An 18,219-nucleotide genomic window follows, 5' to 3' on the forward strand; every position below is an offset into this window, starting at 1 on the left:
TGGTGTAAAGGAAACTAAGCAGGTGTGGTGGAGGGAGAGCAGGTGGGGTATGTGGCTCCAGGCACCTACATCCTAAATGGTCTCTGAGAAATTGATATTTAAGATCTAAAGAATGAGGAGCCAGCCATGTGAAGAGCGAAGAGAGGGATTTGGGATGAACATGAAAGCCCCAAAGTGAAGAAGCAACTTGGCTTTTTTAATAAACTGAAATAATGTCAGTGTGGTTCAAGAATACTGAGCAAGGAGTTCCTGTTATGGTGCAGCAGAAACGAACCCGGCGAGCATCCGTGAGGCTGCAGGTTTGATCCCTCACCTCACTCAGTGGGTCAGGGATCCTGCATTGCCGTGAGCTGTGGTGTGGGTGTAGGTCGCAGATGTGGCTCAGATCCCGTGTTGCTGCGGTTGCAGTGTAGACTGGCAGCTGTGGCTCTGATTCAACCCCTAGCCTGGGAACTTCCACATACCGTGGGTGTGGCCCTAAAAAGCAGGAAAAGAAGAAAAAGAATACTGAGCAAGAATAGCCTTTTACGTGATAAGGGTGGCGTGTTATCATCACATGCAGGCTTTTTCTCAGTGCACACTGGGGAATGGCCGAAGGGTTTTAAGCAGTGGAGTGACGTAAACCAGTCCCCCCTTGAACCCCACTTACATCCACCCTCCACTGGGAATAGCCATGCCTTCAGGATCTGCATCACGGAATAACTGCAACCATTAAGGGAATACTGTAGCGTGAAGGATTTAGAGAAATGCAACATAGTAGACAATAATAGCAAAAATCCTCTCTGTGGGGCTTTGCACGTAAGACAATTTTTCGTGTCCTTTGTCTCATTGAAAGGAGAGGTCACAGCAAAGAGGATCGGATTTGGAATCAGACAGACCCGGATCCAATGTCCAGGACTCCAACACGTGAGCCGTTCATTCCGGGGTCAGCTACTAGAGTTGAGCAAGTTTCCTCATTTAGGGGAGAGAGGGCCTTGCCCAAAGTCTCAGTGGATTCTGAGATGGGAAAACACAGTCTAAACTGCTTAAGTGCAAATCAAGCAATGTGTTATACTCAAAAGTGTATCGTACAAAAGCCAAGAGCAAGAAACGTGTGTGGCCTTTGAAAGACTGGGTTCAGGAGATGGGAAGAGAGTTCCATGGGGCGGGGGGAGCAGCTTCTCACTCTTTCAGACCTTCTCTCTATGGGACTGCATGGACTCATCCTTGCCTCTCTCGGCACATCTGATGCAATGACTCTTACCTCTTTCCTGACAGGCATTCTCCTTTTGTCCCCGGGCACAGGGACATCACACATCCTCAACTGAGGGAACAAGTAGATGACAGCTCGTTTCTCTGAGCGCCAGTCACTATTTCTTGCAGAGGAACTTCATCCTATCAGCTCCTGCCAGGGGTCAGTGCTAGGATGATGAACTTTTGCAGGATAGATGAGATTATGTAGCGGTGACATAACTCTTAGGGCCCAATCTCGTGGGTGAGAGACAACAGCTTAAAAAAGAAATTTATGGTTTTTATCATGAAATGAGAAAATCTAGGCAAATGCACTAGCATAGTACACAGAATATAACATACTAGGGGGTCAGAAAAGATTTAAATTGTTATCGTCATTATGTGTTTAACATATCGATAAATAGTACAACCAGTTATGGAATTGATTTTTTTTTTGTCTTTTTGCCATTTTTTGGGCCGCTCCCGTGGCATATGGAGGTTCTCAGGCTAGGGGTCGAATCGGAGCTGTAGCCACCGGCCTACGCCAGAGCCACAGCAACGCAGGATCCGAGCCGCGTCTGCAACCTACACCACAGCTCACGGTAACGCCGGATCGTCAACCCACTGAGCAAGGGCAGGGACCAAACCCGCAACCTCATGGTTCCTAGTCGGATTCGTTAACCACTGCGCCACGATGGGAACTCCTGGAACTTGGGATTCAGTACTAGGGTTCCTCTCCTGTTACCCTGGATCTTCTCAGTGTCTGCCCAGATTAAAGAGCTGACATCTCTCTTCCTTCCAGGGATGCTCTCTTCCCCGTCCTTAGCCAACACCTCCTTCTTCCAGCCACCTGCTTTCCTGCTGATGGGCATCCCAGGGATGGAGGCCGCCCATGGCTGGATCTCCATCCCCTTCTCCTCCATGTACACTGTGGCCCTCACTGGAAACGGCCTGATCCTCTTGGCCGTGAGGAGGACCCCCAGCCTGCGCCAGCCCATGTACTACTTCCTGTCCATGCTGGCCCTCACCGATGTGGGCCTCACCCTGTCCACCATGCCCACCACCCTGGCTGTGCTCTGGTTTGACCATCGGCTCATCGGCTTCAAGGCCTGCCTGGTGCAGATGTTCTTCCTCCACTCCTTCACTGTGGTGGAGTCCTCGGTGCTCCTGGCCATGTCGTTTGACCGCGTTGTGGCCATCTCCAACCCCCTGCGCTATGCAGCTGTCCTCACAAACAACGTCATCATCGGGATTGGGCTGGCCATTGTCGCCCATGCTACCTTATGCCTCTTCCCTGTGCCATTTTTGATTAAGCGTCTAAACTTCTGCCGTGGCAACATCTTCCTGTCCCACTCGTTCTGTCTCCATCCTAATGTGATGAGAAGAGCCTGTGCTGACATCACCATCAATATACGCTATGGGCTCTGTGTGGTACTGTCCTTTGGGGGCCTCAACTCCCTGCTCATTGTCTTGTCCTACACGCTCATCCTGCACACGGTCATGGGGCTGGCCTCTCCCAGGGAGCGCATCCAAGCCCTCAACACCTGTGTCTCTCATATCCTGGCTGTCTTTGCCTTCTTTATCCCAGGTATCACCATGTCCATGATCCACCGTTTTGGGAGGCACCTACCCCATGTGGTACATGCCCTCGTTGCCTACGTGCACCTGGTGGTGCCCCCTGTGCTCAACCTCATCATCTACAGTGTCAAATCCAAGCCCATCCGGGAGGCCATGCTCCGGGTGCCTGAGATGGAGAGGTCAAGGCTGATGTATTTATGAAATAGTAGAGGATCTGGGAACCATAAAGATACATGCTGTAGCCTTGTAGGAACCTGGTCCCCTCAGCAAGCACTGAAAATTCCTAGTCTATGCTAATACAGTGGGAAACCCATCAGGCTTATTCACATTACAAATGGATGCTTTCACCATTTACTTAGAACTGGAAGCAGTGCTGAGGATTAAAGACTGAGAAATATATTAAACATGGTCCTTTCTTTCTAGAAACTCACAAGATAAAGGCATATAAATATACAACCATAATGTAGACTTATACATACCATAATAAATTTATATGCAAGAGATTACTAGGGACTGTAAAGTGATACTTGTCAGAACTTTTCCGGGAAGACTGGACAAAACTCTACAAAAGAGATAATCCTTTTTATTTCATCTTGAAAAATGTGTAGGATTTTTCTATGTAAAGTAGAAATTAAGAAAGAGAAAAATTTAGGATAAAACAGAATATTTAAAAAGGTGTTTAATTTTCCCTTAGATTTTTATTGAACAAGTGAATAAATAAATGTGTTGATGAAGTGATAAGGTGCCACCTGCCTCAGTAGTGACTCTACCTGTAACCCCTTCTCAGGAATGTCCTTTTCTCCAAGAGACTCCCTTACTTGGCAGATTCCACGCAATGTCTGACCCTAACAAAGGCATCCTCTTCTATGTCCCATTTCTGATCTCTTCCAGATTCTCTCTACCTTTGTTCTTCAACTTTCTTTGAGTTCAAAGCCCTACATTCCTGTTGGCTTCCTTAGCAATGGAGTAGGCAGATTGCCATCTGCTTCTGTAACTGCTTCACTCCCTTTGGATCAAATCGAAGATAAAAAGCTACAAGGTGCCAGGGGAAGACGATTGAAAGTACAACAAAACCCTTGCCCAAATATAGATGTTCCCATCTCAAGGTCAGACATAATGGAAGGGAATGACCTTCCACATGTATGTTCACTGCCTCCAAGAGAATCTTATCTCAACTTAATTGAGTGATGTAAGATACCTCCCTTTAACCTTTTAGATACAACTCAGAGGTCTCGTCCAAACTTCTCTGAACTGGAAATGGTCCAGTTCTAAAATATGTGCCAAGAAATCTGGGAACACTGAAAAGAGGAGACTTCTTGGAGTTCCCACTGTGGCAGAGTGGGTTAAGAATCCAACTGCAGTGGTTCAGGTCACTGGGTTTGAGTCCCAACCCGGGAACTTCCACATGCCATGGGTGTGGCCATAAAAAAAGAGAGGGGAGAGGGAATACTTCTTTGATCCTGATAAAGCATAAAGAACTTCATTTATAAAGTTACTAAAGAAAAATGGCAAAACAAAAAAAAATTCAGACAAAGCACACAGAGCGAACCAGAGGCTTTAAAAGTATATAAAATCCATAAGACACCAGGTAAAGTAGCTGAGTAATGTGGTATGTGGAAAAATTAGAGATCTTACATTGGAAAAGTAAGATGGGGACAGATATAAAAGGGGAAAGGAGGCGCCTACTGTCATTCTGAAATGTTTAAACTTTTTATAGGAAGTAATAAAAGATTTTTGATGGCTTTTAGGCAGGGATGTTAATCAGAGTTGTGTTTGGAGAAACTCCTACAAGCTGTGTGGGACTTAGGACTGGAGCAAAAGATGTTCAAGAAAAGAGACCCGTGTGGAGATTTTGACAATCGCCCAGGCAAGCGGGGAGCATCTGGACTGGGGTGTTTGTAGTCACAGTGGAGAATACAAGGTGTGTTTATGAAACATTTCTAGGTAATATATTAAAAAAAAGTTAGCGAGTGACTTAGTGAGATTTCATACTATTCCATCATCTTTAGGACCCAGCAAAGGTCCAAGGAGCTGAGACAGTAGGACAAGAGACAAGAATATCCAACAAAGGAAACGGGGGCAGTAAATGGATGGCCATGGAAAGGACGTATGAGGAAGGCCTTTGAACTTACCTTAACTCCAGCCAAATCTTCTACAAGACCTAGTGTCTCCCTCTCCTCCTGGTTCTTAACGCCAGGCCCTTCTGAGCGATCCATTAAGTATTCATGAAGTAAATGGCAAGACAGAGTTTTGTTTCTGTGTCTGGCATTGAGTACTTATTGAGAAACTTAGGAAAGTGGTGGTGGTGATGCCTGTGTGTTTTACAGTCCCTAGCCCTCTAGAGTCAAAATTATGAAAATTTAACCTCAACTCTCATAGACTTGGTATCCATTTTAAAATCTAGGATAATGGCTGCATCTCCAGAAAAAAAAAATATAAAATGTGTCTGTCTGATTTATCTCTTTATTATCCATCTATCTATGCACCCAATGGGATTTCAAATATAAAACAGATACACATATTCATCATATGTCCATACAGAGGCATGTACACAAACACATGTAAGAATCTGGAAGAATAAACATCAAAATGCCAAAAATAATTTCTTTTAATTTAAGACAATTTTTCTGGAGTATCTATTATATTTTTATTTCTTTTATATTTTCAGAGTGTCTCAGATTTTTGCTTACAGTGATCATATATTGCTTTCACATAAGAAAAAAAAAATCTGTCTCTTCCTTTCTTTCAATGTCAATGTCAGGGCACTACTCGGATGTGGGATGATCCTCCATAACATTCAAAGTCACCAAAGCCACCACTGCCTCTAGTCCACGTGCCTTGTTCTGTAGGCCACCGCTCGCCCGGGTATGGCAGATTCTCTACTGCTTATAATTACCATCTTCTGGATTCCAGTCCAAGAGATTGGATATATGCTCCCTGTCTCGCCTCTGTCACGTAGTTCTGTGCAGCTTCTGTGGCCAGAAAGTCTGGCCGTGTGTGGTTGTCTCCACAACACTACCTGCATATCACACTTACCGACCTCTCTCTCTTTTTCTCCTCCGACCACACTTGCGGCATGTGGCGGTTCCCAGGTGAGGGATCAAACCCATACCACAATTGCAACCTGCACCACAGCTCCAGCAACACCAGTGGCACAGGGGGCTTCCTTCCCTGCTTCTCCCCTGTGGGTGGACATCTCCTTCCGCCCCCATTCATTCCTACTGCACTCGTGTAGAATCCACACCCATTCTGCTCCCTTCTGGAAGGGCTGTGCTTGGCTTTAGGGGTCCTGCATCGGCCTGCGGAGCCCATATTCATGCTAAGGACAGCTATTGGGGATGCAGTCTTTATTGGGCTTGCCTAGGGTCTTGTTCTCTGAGCATTGATGCTCTGGGCATCCCCTGAAGGGTAGCTTTGAGGCCTGGGAATATGTGGTGTCCACTCACATGCTCTGTTCACTTTCTAGTGCTATGCTCGCACTAGAGAGCCACCAGCCCTATTCAGTTTCATAATGTTTCCCACTCTTGACCCCCAGGGCTATGGTAATCAGCCTGCCATTTCTGCCACGACTTCTAGCCTTCCTCAGCTGCATCTCCCCATAAAGTGTCTCTTCAGATATCCAGTGACTATCCCTACTGCTAACTATACTATTTCCCATGCGAGCCACTATTTGGGAATAACCCAGACATACTCCTGCTGCTACTACCCAAGTTCAATGGCAACTAGACCAAGAACTACTGGCATAAAGACATCAGGAATGGAGTTCCCATCGTGGCGCAGTGGAAATGTACCTGACTAGGAACCATGAGGTTGCGGGTTCAGTCCCTGGCATCGCTTAGTAGGTTAAAGATCTGGCGTTGCCATGAGCTGTGGTGTAGGTTACAGACACGGCTTGGATCTGATGTGGCTGTGGCTGTGGTGTAGGTTGGAAGCTGTAGCTCCAACTGGACTGCTAGCCTGAAAACCTCCACATGCTGCGGGCATGGTCCTAAAAAGAAAAAAAAATAGAAATAAAGACATCAGGAAGAACATGAACAGGAAATTCCTAAATACAATACTGGATGAACAAGAAAGGAACTTAAATAGCCCCCTCCCATAAAATTCAGAACTCTTGAATGTCTAACTCATCACCCCACTAGCCTCGCAGTCCCTCCTACCAACGTGGGAGTGGGGGCCAAAAGACGTAATGTTTTGAGCCTATAGGATGTCACTGAAGATCAGTGCCCACCCCCGTAATGGGTACACCCACCCATTGGTATAGTAGGGTACTAACCATATTCCTGCCTAAATCACAGTATTGATAAGAAAGTTAAAGAAGGGAAAGTGCCCATGGTCTGTTAAAACTTTCAGAATACAGTGCATCATCTTTCATTAATTTAGGTAACTATAACCTTTTCCTGGCTTTACTTGCAATCCTCTTCTTAAGGCCTGGCACTCGGAAGAAAAAAAGAAATACTTTTTTCTCTGTGGAGGTCCTTTTGAAGAAGGAGATCCAGCTACATCTCTTTTCCTATGATCCGAAATGGTTGGGGATTCTGAAGAGGAAATCATAATTCTGAGCCAGCTTACCTAACTGGCTTAAATTTGTTATATATTCTTGTATTCATTTTAGTTTTGCCACGCTTAAGCCTTTGGTAAGTGTTTTTAGATGTACCTTAGAACACGGTGGACCACCAGTGCAAGCAATCCCCTTAATGATATGGAAATGAGAACCGGACTGAATAGTTAAGTGGGAAGTAATCACCCTCCAACTGCAACTACCTCAAAGAACTAAAAGAAAAAATCATGTTGACAAATAGCATTGGGAGCATACAGTTCCACTGCCTCTGCCCACGTGGAGGTTCTCTGATCACTTTCATCTTGGAAGGATCGGTTGTGTTTTTAGTAATGATTTTTTCCTAATACTGTCCTCCAAAATATTGATATGAACATCTGAATTGAAGTACTTTGCATGAAAGAGAAGTTTGATCCCGACCCCTAGGGATGGGAAGTGTGGGTAGTCAGGTGGAAAAGACGAAGGATGCGTTGCCGGATCTCCTTTGTCTTCACTCCGTAGACAATGGGGTTGAGCACAGGAGGAACCAGCAGGTAGGTGTTGGCCATGATGACGGGCAGGAGGGAGTCATGCCGCTTGTCAAAGCGATGCACCATAGACAGTCCAATGAAAGGCACGTAGAATATGAAAACTGCGCACACATGAGAGACACACGTGCCAAATGCCTTTGCCTGGGCTTCACGTGTCAAGCCCAACACAGTCTTGAGGATGAGCAGGTACGACAAGGAGATGAGAAGCGAGTCCATGCCAATGGCAGAGATGATGACAATGAGGCCATAGATGATGTTGACGCGGATGTCAGCACAGGCCAGCTTCATGACATCTTGGTGGAGGCAGTAGGAATGGGAAAGGACGTTGGAGCTGCAGAAAGGCAGCTGTTTGATGAAAACAGGCAGAGGTGCCATGAGGGCAACCCCCCGCACCACGGCAGCCATGCCAATCTTGGTAACACGGGGCAGTGTTAGCACAGTGGCATGGCGTAGCGGGTGGCAGATGGCCACATAGCGGTCAAAGGCCATGGCCAGCAGCACCGTGGACTCCATGCCAGACAAGGAGTGGATGGCAAACATCTGTAGCAGGCAAGCATCGAACTGAATGGTCGTGGAGTTGAACCAGAAGATGGCCATCATTTTGGGCATGGAGGAGGTGGAGATGAGGACGTCGAGGCCAGAAAGCATGCAAAGAAAGATATACATGGGTTCGTGGAGGCTGTGCTCTGTCCGCACAATGTAGATGATGGTCAGGTTACCGAGCACAGCAATAAGGTAGAGGGAGCACAGCGGGAAGGCCAGCCAGAACTGAGCTTCTTCCAAGCCGGGGAGGCCTATCAGGATGAAATATGTGGCGCTGGATTCGTTGCCGTTGGGGCCCACCATGGTGACGAAGCTGAGCTGCAGCCAGAGCCGGGCAGGTAGAGGCTGGAACACAAAGATAAGCCGTTGTCAGGTCCTCCGGAGTCCAACATTGTTCTTCTGTCCCTCCACCCTGGATGTCCTAGTCTCTGCCCCAAACCTAACATCGTTGCCTGCTTAAACTCTGATTCTATTCTAAACGCAACCTCGCCATCCTTCATAACTCAAGGCCCAAATGAACATTCTCCCAGTCCTATTTACTAACCCTACCTTTAAAGTGTAACTGGGCCCCCATGCTCTACAGTGGAACAAAAAAAAAAAAAAGCGTGTTGGGGGAAATAACAATAAAAAATAAATTAAAAAAAATAAAGTTAATCCTGAAAACAAATGAAACACTAAGACAAAAATTCTAAGTATATTTTAAATCATTTAGGTCACCAAGGACAGGTTATTGCCTAAATACACGTCAAACTTAATGATAAAAACTCCCATCACTTCTGTTCTATCCTAACCCCATGTTCCCCTAAGCTTAATACCAACTGAAATTCTACCATTAGACTGTCTTTAAAACTAATTCCAGTCTGATGTAGCCATACTAAGACAAACATAGATTAACACTGAAACCTTATCACTAATCCTAGTCTCTCCAGTTCTAGCTTTAACACTAACTTTAACATTAACCTGACTTAACTCTCGTAACTACTTCAAATGTAAACTAAGATTTAATAACACCTCTTCTATTATGCTCAACTCTAATTCAATAAAAATACCTGACACGATAACCTCATCCTGAAGTCTCTGTTTCCCTTTTGCCCAAATGTCTGTGCAAAGCCCTCCACGTGTCCAGGCTGCTCAGTTTACACAAAAGGAGCAGTGGCTGCAGCAGGATGCCGTTGGTGTCCCACTTAGACCCCGTTCACCGAGCCAAAGCTACTGAACCCCGTCAGCCATGGGCGTTAAGGGCTAAAGACTCTCCGTTCTCCCTTTCCCCAGATCAAATGAGACGCACCTCACCCAGGAAGTCCTGCTGTCCCCACCAGGGACCATCTAGAGGTCCGTGAGTACCTGACGCAAAGGTACAAAAGGCCAGGCTCCTTGCCTCCAGCCGGGACCAAAGCCGTGATGCACTGTGCGCTCCAGGGCTTCCTGGGGACCCACAGCTGAAGCTGGTCTCCGGCTTTCTTTCCCTGCTCTCTGCCGCTCCCCTCGCTCCTCTTCTCATGACAGCTGCCCCTTCGTGTATCCTTTAAACAAGAAGTCCTATCTCAAGCTCTGTTTCTGGGGGACCAGCCAGGCTTCAGAGAATGGGACTGACACAGAAGACCAGACAGATGGTAGCATGAGAAGCACTAGAACAATCAGTCCTGTATCAGGATTCCAGAATCCCTAATCGGCTGTTAAAGTGATGGCCCGTGGAGACTGCTCAAGAAGGAAATGTCAGGCTCGAGGTTGCTCAGATCATAGCTCCCTCTCCAAACATTTGTAGAGTTAACTAATCTCTTCTCTGTTTCCCTTCCCTTTTTCCTTTCTTTCATCCACAAATATTCACACGTTCTACTATTTCTTAGATTATGTAAACTGCATACATATATACACATATTATTTTTATATACTATGCATATATACTCGCTGTATAGCCTCTTCCTGTTGTGAAAATAATGACATGCATTGCTAAGGTAGATTTAAGATAATTTTATCTTGGCAAGAAAAAGGAAAATTTAGGTTCTTAAGATCTGGCCCCTGACAACTGACCAGACCACAGTTGAATGTGGAAAAGCGCTCGTGGTCAGCATGAGGAGGGGCTTAGAGCATTCGCCAGGCTCAGGATGTGTTGGTGGTGGTCTTTGTCCCACCACTGAGCTGTCACACAGAGGTTCCCTCAGACCTAACGCAAGGAGAAGGCACCGGGAGCATCGGTTTTAGAACAGAGACTGACCGAGTTTAATTCAAACTGCTGGGGGGACAAGACACAAGGAGCCATATTTAACCAAGAACTTCAGGGAAAAGAGGCCAAAGTCTTCCTTGTCACTTCAATCCCTGCAGCATGTGACCCCGTGATCAGTTCCCCCCTTAAAACTTCTCCTTGTTCCTTCTGCTTCTTCACATCTCCGTTTGATCTCTAGTCCTTGGTTCTTTGTGGATCTTCAGCCTCCTCTACTTGACCTTTAAGCATCCTTTTAAATGATAATGCTCTCAGAATTTTATCCTCAGATCTCTTCTCATTCTAGACACTCTCCCCAGCCATCTCATTCCCTTCAATAAACTCTTTTGTTAGCCATAAACTGTGGATTCCCAGATAGACTTGGGGAGGCCATGAAATACCTTTTGTGACCCAGATTCATAATTCTAAATTCACTAAGAGGAGTTCCTGTTGTGGCACAGTGGAAATGAATCTAAGAACCATGAGGCTGCGGGTTTGCTCCCTAGCTTTGCTCAGTGGGTTAAGGATCCGGTGTTGCCGTGAGCCGTGGTTGTGGTGTAGGTTGCAGATGCAGCTCGGAGCTGGTGTGGCTGTGGCTGTGGTGTAGGCTGGGAGCTGTAGCTCCGATTTGACCCCAAGACTGGGAAGTTCCACACGCTGCAGGTGTGGCCCTAAAAGAAGGAAAGAGAGAGAGAGGAAGGAAGGAAGGAAGGAGGAAAAAATAAAGTCACTAGGAGCCCACCTAGTTATTTCTCAAGCGTATCACACTCTCTGTGTCAGGAAAGTCAGTCTTCCAGAGGCAGATTGTATAGCTGTTAAGAGTATGAGCTTTGAAAGTTATCCTGGGTTCATAGCCCAGCCAGCAGTTTTGTTTGCTGGGTGATCTTGGGTAAATCGTGTGAACTTTCTAAGCCTTGGTTTCCTTATCTTAAAAATGAGGTTGACAGTCCTGCTTAATAGAAGCCAATGTGAGAATTAAATGAGATGACAAGCAAAAGGGTTTAAACACAATACCTGGCACACGCTAAATGTACAAAAAAGAAAAATATGTCTGTTGTTAACTGTTTCCCTGTGGTGTTTTCGGGTCTCCCATGGTGGCCTCAACAGTCACATAAACTAAATACCCTGATTCTGATGGCCAGGCCCCTAGTATAAACTTCATCAGCAGCAGCAGAGTCCCCATAATCTTCTACCCAAATGAAATCAAGTCGCTATTTATTGTTTAAAAAATACCTTTTTAAAAATGATTTTTTTCCCCGTTATAGCTGCTGTGCAGTAATTCTGTCAATTTTCTACAGTACAGCAAGGTGACCCAGTCACACAAATACACACTTTAAAATCCCCAGAATCAACCCTGGAGTAAAGACTAAACTACGAGGGTAGAGCAAAGGTCTGTCTTCCCGTCTCCCTCTCGCCACCCCCACTGTGTGCCCTAGGCTCCAGGCACACTGGAAGACATGCCATTTCAAAGATGTGGCATTGCTCTTGTGCCTCCGTGTCTGTCTGTCTTTGCGCACATCCTTCCATTTGTCAGGACCACCCCAGACGGCTCTCCCTCCTTAACTGCCCTCGGGGCGGCATCTTACTCATCTTTCACATCCTGGCTCACTGTCCCTCTCCAGGCACTTTCCTAAGCCCCTGTCCCTCTTTCTCCGCAGTGAGATGTTTCCCGCTCTGTGCTCCTGAAAGACTTTGTTTCCCTCTCTTTCTGTGCCTTTACCTTCATGAACGAAAAGAATTGCTATATTTGTTTCTCACCAAAGTATTAACTTCTGAATGGCAGGGACCTTACCCTGTGTATTCATTCGTGTTTAGTTGATGTTTGTTGGAAATAAAAGTGAGTTTCATCAAAAGAAGAATTCCTCAATAAAGGGCTAATGAGGGCAGCACAGCCGAGGGGTGGGAAGGGCTGCCAGGTGTCAGAACTACAGAGAGTTTAGAGAAGAAAGAAAGATGGTTTGGGATCAGGAGGTCAGGGCGGGGTGGTCCGTACATTCAGAAGAAGAATCTCTGGAGTCAAACAGGAAAGAGCTTTCTTGGCCAGGGAGCCGAGGGCATGAGACCGGGCACATGGACACGCGGGCAGGTGCGAAGCCCCGGCTCTAAGTAAGGGCAAAGTGGACACACAGCGGTTTGTGACCAGGCAGGGCAGACCTAGGGTCCCTGGTCTGGAAACCATAGGGTGCAGGCTCTCGTGGTCCAGAAGGCCCGACGGTCACACCACCCGGAAAGTTCCCATGGACAGACACTGTAAAGGCAGGAAATTCCCGGGGTAAAAACGTCCCGCCTTAGGAAGCACATTGGGAAAGGATTGTGGGTTGGCACCCGCAGCACTCCTACCCCTGAGGGTAAAGTGACGTGTGAGCACAGTCCCGGGACTCGGAACGCAAGTCTCGGCTGCAAGTGAATGCAGGAGACAAAAATCACCTCATCGTGCCGCCATGAAACTAATGGGAAAGGGAACAGCAAAGACAGCATGGAAATAGCATCACCTGTGTGCAAAGCACTGGTTTTCTCATTTCCATAAAAATGGGACACTAAGTCATGAAAATGTCTGAAGTTTCCAAAAACTTTTTATTCCGCCCCTCCCCCCATTGCCACTTTGCTTCAATCTCACACACACACACACACACACACACACACACACATATGCATGCACTGACTGACTGTCAGCCTCTCTCACAGGGGCAAAGTCTAAGCACTGAGGTGGAAGATGCCAGAAATCAGAGAGGAGGATTCGGCTGGCCTGGAAGGGAGCTGCCTCGACAGCTGTCACTGGAGGCAAGGGCAGGCTGGGTCTCAGGAGGCGGCAGCAGGAGCGAAAGGAGAGGATGGAGAGGAGAGCCAGCCCGAGGACCCAGGCACCACCCTGCAGACGGTCCGGCCCTGAGTGCCCCATGTCCTGCCCTGACGGCCAGCCTGGGCCGCTGGTAGTAGTCAGAACCACGTGTGCAAAGAGAGGACATTTGTAGCTCTGAAGGAAATTGGAGCTAAAGCACTCTTTTGAAAACAAAACATAATCAAGGGAAAATAAACAAAGAAAGAGGTCTTTTTCTTTTTTATTTTTAGAAAGCTTACACTGCTTAACTCCCAGGGAATAGCCCTGTGCTGGCGATTTTCTCTGAAAAAGTCTATTTTAGCAAAAGTCCCAGGAGCATGATGGATATCGCTGGCCCTTCCTGAGGAGGGGGAGCAGGGGCCTCCAGCAACACAGAGGAGGAATCACTCTGAGGCCTTCCGTTCTCCTGGCCCCTTCCCCCGGGCCTCCAGGACCCTCCCCCAGGGCCGGCCCAGCCCCCTGCCCGCCCATCTTCACCCTCCTCCTCAGGCCTCTCTGAACCTTCCTCCTCAGAGACCCAGGCAGAGCTGTTACAGACACAGACCCCGGAAGACAACTAAGTCGTTCCCAACGTTGATTCTATTGTTGTTGCGATTATAGCAGCAATCAGGGAATGCCTACAAAAGCCCAGACACCTACAAATATTGTCCAGCCCAAGAACAATGCTGCATAATAGGATTTCTAAATGTCTTTTTTTAAAGATTTTTATTTTTTCCATATGTATTTGGTTTACAGTGTTCTGTCAATTTTCTACCGTATAGCTAAGTGATTACATATATACATTCTTTTTCTCACATTATCCTCCGTCCTGTTCCATCACAAGTGACTAGATATAGTTCCCAGTGCTATGCGGATTTCTACATATCTTTTCGACATTGTAGTTGAGAACACTGAGGCCCCAAGGAGGAAAATAACAGTTTCCAGGGTTTAGCATGTGGCTAGTAAAGCAGAAACTTGACCTTGACTGTTCAACTCCAATGCCTGTACATTTTCCTCTGTAACTGCCTTTAACTGGTGCTGCAACTTGCGAAAGCTAACAAAATCTGCCAAGAGACAGGGGAGAAGAAGGCCTTGGTAAGTAGGACACCTGGCCCAGCTAGAGCCTTGGAAAGGAAACCAAGAGGGCAGCGTCTTTACTTCTTTCCCTCCTGGACTGGGGTGGGCACCCTCCCCTTTTTAGCCCTGACGCCTCTGTAAAAAGCTTTATCCTCTACTGAGTGTTTCTTTGTTATGCGACACAAGCTGCTCATCAAGCTGTGAGGCAGGTGTTATTAACCTCATTTGACAGATAAGGATGCTGAGGGTAAGCTAGGTCTCTCTGCACCAAATCCATGCACTTTCCAACAGGCCAAGCTGCTGCCGACTCCTGTCCCAGCCTCTTTTAGAATGACCCGATGCTTTATAAGGACTATTTCAATGTTAATCCCCATGGAACCCAAACTTTGAAGACCCATGAGTCCAGAGGGCCTCTCTAGGACTCAGGACACCTGACCAGCTCTCCCCACTATGTTCGTGGGTGAGGAGGAACTAGGAGGGAACGGGACAGAGGATTCGTGGTCACTGCCATTGTATGGGCTAAAAACACAGAACGTTCCGTGCCTAGAGCAGTGGGGTGGGGGCCTCTGGTGGCCTTGCCAGCCTCTGTGGGGACCTCTGGAAGAAAATGTCCTTGGAGGGAAGCCCAGGAATACCTGGGAGCCTCTGGCTCTTACTCCCAGTCCCAGAGGAGGGCAGGCCTCAGGGGCAACGCTGTGGCTGGCAAGGTCTGTCGGGGCCCAGCACTTAGTTCACCAAGACGGAGCCCTTTACTTAACATAAGGAAGGGCGGCGCCCCAGACACACATCCGTCCCCAAGTCCTCTGCATCTTCGCTCCCTCAGACCTTGCTTGGATTTGAGAAAGCCCGTGACCCTTGGGAGGGCCTTGGACATTCTTTGTAGAATGGCCACAATGAGATGGGAAAGACGAGAGCGTGCCATGTCTCACCCACAAAACAAAGAGTGAAGCTGCCAGCCCCGCTGTACTCACTCACCGGCCCTCTGCAATCTGCCCAGGTACAGCTCCAGGGCCCAGGGCCCAGGCTCCCCCCTCCCAGGGGGACCAGAGCCCATTAGATTCCCATACACCTACAAAGCCTGACCTAGTTATCAAGGCCCTTCAGAGCTACTCTGTTTCCTCCATGCCGTGGAAAGCCCGATCTGGGACTTTGACTGACACACTGATTTTTTTTTTCAACAATTATTGATTGCCTACTGTATGCCAGACTCTGCTAGGTGCCGGAGATACTGAAACACAGAATCAGCAAAACGGCTCAGCTCTCCAGCGGCTGGAGAAATTGAGACAGATATGCAGCTATCATCCCATGTTGTGATAGACGCTAGGGCAAGGGTGAATACAAGAGGCTCGGGAGCAAAGCAAACAATAGCTCCTCAAGCGCATCAGGCTGGGAGGGCTTCCCTGAGGAGGTGGCGTCTGAGCCAAGACTTGCAGAGCCAGTCCCCGTTCACCAGACAGGGGTGGGAACACAGGGACGGCAGCAGTCAGTCAGACAACAAAACATATTGAATGCCTACTGTGTGTCCCAAACGGGAGATAAAACTGTGGCTAAAACAGGCAAGATGACTGCTCTTACGGCTCTCAAGCCCCAGGAGGGCCATAAAGGGAAGTAGACACATAAGAACGTTTCAGATAAAGATAAGGGTGCTGAAGATAAGACAGAGAAATGAGACAGAAAAGGACAGGGACAGGGCACCCATGGTTGAGAAGAGGGGTCGGGGAAACCCTCTCTGAGGTGGGTCCTTACAAGCTGAGAGCCGTGTGATGAGAAAACGCCAACCGTTCCGAAATTAGGGAAGGAGCGGTCCAGGCCGAGGGGCAGGGGGGAAAGGCCTTCTGTGCCAGGGTTTCGTGGAAGGAAGAAGCCAGTGTGGCCTGAGCATCAGGGGCCCAGGAGAGTGTCGGAGGTGAGAGCAGAGAGGAGGGCAGGGGCCGGACCACAGAGGGGCTGGCAAGACATGGCCAGCTTTGATTTCATTCTGAGCGACTTGCAGGAATTTAAGCAATAGACCTGATCTTATTCGTTTTCAAAAGTTCATCCTGGCAAATGCAAAGACCCAGAGAGCAAGAGAAGAGGCTTTCGTCTTTGAAAAGCTGCAAGCGGTTCAGTGGAAGGAGGGGACACGGTGGGGGTGGGTTAAAGAGTACGAGGCAGGGGGAGTCACCGCGTGGACACAAATCTGCTTTTTAAATGGGCTGAAGGGTGCACCCTGATCCTAGGCACAGACTGGGAAGATGGTGAAGTCCCCAAGGCAGCCGCAGACTGACTCCAGAGCCAAGGGTGGAAGGAGCCCGACGCATTCGGAGCCCGCGCCCCAAACAGAGCTAGCGTCTGGCCCCTGATGACAAACTGAGTTCGACCACACTCACAACTAGGTGGGACTGGCCCCTTCACACACCGAACCCCAGTCCGGCTCTAGCCCAGTCCGGCCCCATCTCTTCTCTGCCCCTATCCCCTTCGTTCAGGCCGGCTCCTCCTGCCAGGCTCTAGATGGGCATCCCCATAGACCAACCACTGGAATAGCTCATGAAAACTCCATGGTAAGCAGCCAGCACGACCCTGTGCTTCCCTTCACTCACAAACAGAAACTGCCTCTCCCTGAGTCGGGCCCCCTTCGCATCCCAGGCTCTGGTTCTTCCTGGCTTGTTTCTCATTCACTCAGCAGGTCTAATGAGAGCCCCCAGCTGCAGGAAGCCCAGGCCCCCAACACACGCCCCGTCCCCTGCACTCACCTCAGCTGCACCGAGGGCACGGCTTCTTCCGCAGTCCTCTTCTGGCGGCAGAGGCCCTCGGTCTGGCAGCCTGCTCTGAAGGGCAGCCCTCTCTGTCTCCGCCCCCTCCTTCGCGCCTCCTAGTCGGGGTTATTTATTCTCTGTCCCTCCTCCTCTTCCTTGGGCTTCTCCCTCCTGGGGGGGCGGGGGGGGAGGGTTTCTGCCCAGAGAGTCTATCAACAGGTACCCCTCAGCAGCCACCTGCAGGTCTGGTGTCCTTCTTAGCTTCCGTGTCCTGGGAAGGGGTGTCTGGGGGCATGGGGAAGGAGGGGCTGTGGGTAGAGAGGTCCCTGGGGTCCCCCCCAGATGGGCCCTTTGCCAGCTGGGTTACTGATGCCAGCTCCCCACATGGGGTTAGGGTGAACGCGTGAGGAAAAGCTATAAGAAACTTGTGTGTGTGGCATGGCCTTCAGGAAGAGCTTTCTCCAGGTTGCATCCAGGCTTGTCAAACTCGGAGGACAAGCAGGATAGGCTTTCTGGGGAGCCCATGTTTAGGTACTAGCTCACCCCTTCCTGAGCTTTCTCCGGCCTCTGCCTTCTCTCCACGCGTGGGTTGGGTGTGCATGGTCCTTGCTAAGCCTGGATCCCGCTGGAACCATCTGCCTTTCCCCGGAGCTCTAGGGCTGCATTTTCTTTGTCCCCCAAGCTCTGGGGCCTGTTTCTAGCTAACTCATAACAGGGATCCCTGGGGACCAGGTCCCTGCCTTCCAATCCCTGACCCTGAGTTTCTGAATCTTGCTGAGGAAGGAGGATGTGGTTTCCCCAACCCCCCACCACCTCCAGCACCAGCCACATAGACCAGTGCCATCTGGTTTCTCTCTTAAGGGCAAAAATAGTTAGAGAACATTTTGGTGAGTTAGAGGACAGTTTGAATGTGAAACTCAGTATCTTACATATTTAAATATGCTCCCAAATCTATGAATAAAGCCAAGCACATT

The 18,219-nt window shown here is 48.4% G+C and overlaps 2 protein-coding genes across 2 annotated transcripts; one reads left to right on the top strand and one right to left on the bottom strand.

The window, feature by feature from the left end:
* Window positions 1–2,010: 2,010 nt before the first annotated feature.
* On the top strand, window positions 2,011–2,988 carry LOC125111459 (olfactory receptor 51I2-like). Its single transcript, XM_047753398.1, has one exon. The coding sequence runs from the start codon at window positions 2,014–2,016 to the stop codon at window positions 2,986–2,988; it is 975 nt and encodes a 324-aa protein (XP_047609354.1). The 5' UTR covers window positions 2,011–2,013.
* A 3,730-nt stretch (window positions 2,989–6,718) lies between these two features.
* LOC125111649 (olfactory receptor 51E1) lies at window positions 6,719–17,999 on the bottom strand. Its single transcript, XM_047753665.1, has 2 exons — window positions 17,243–17,999; window positions 6,719–8,760 (listed from the first exon to the last, which is right to left on the bottom strand). Exon 2 carries the CDS (start codon window positions 8,716–8,718, stop codon window positions 7,765–7,767), a length of 954 nt encoding a protein of 317 aa, XP_047609621.1. The 5' UTR covers window positions 8,719–8,760; window positions 17,243–17,999; the 3' UTR covers window positions 6,719–7,764.
* Window positions 18,000–18,219: the final 220 nt, after the last annotated feature.

This window comes from Phacochoerus africanus, chromosome 11, assembly GCF_016906955.1.
Source record: "Phacochoerus africanus isolate WHEZ1 chromosome 11, ROS_Pafr_v1, whole genome shotgun sequence".
NCBI lineage: Eukaryota > Metazoa > Chordata > Mammalia > Artiodactyla > Suidae > Phacochoerus > Phacochoerus africanus.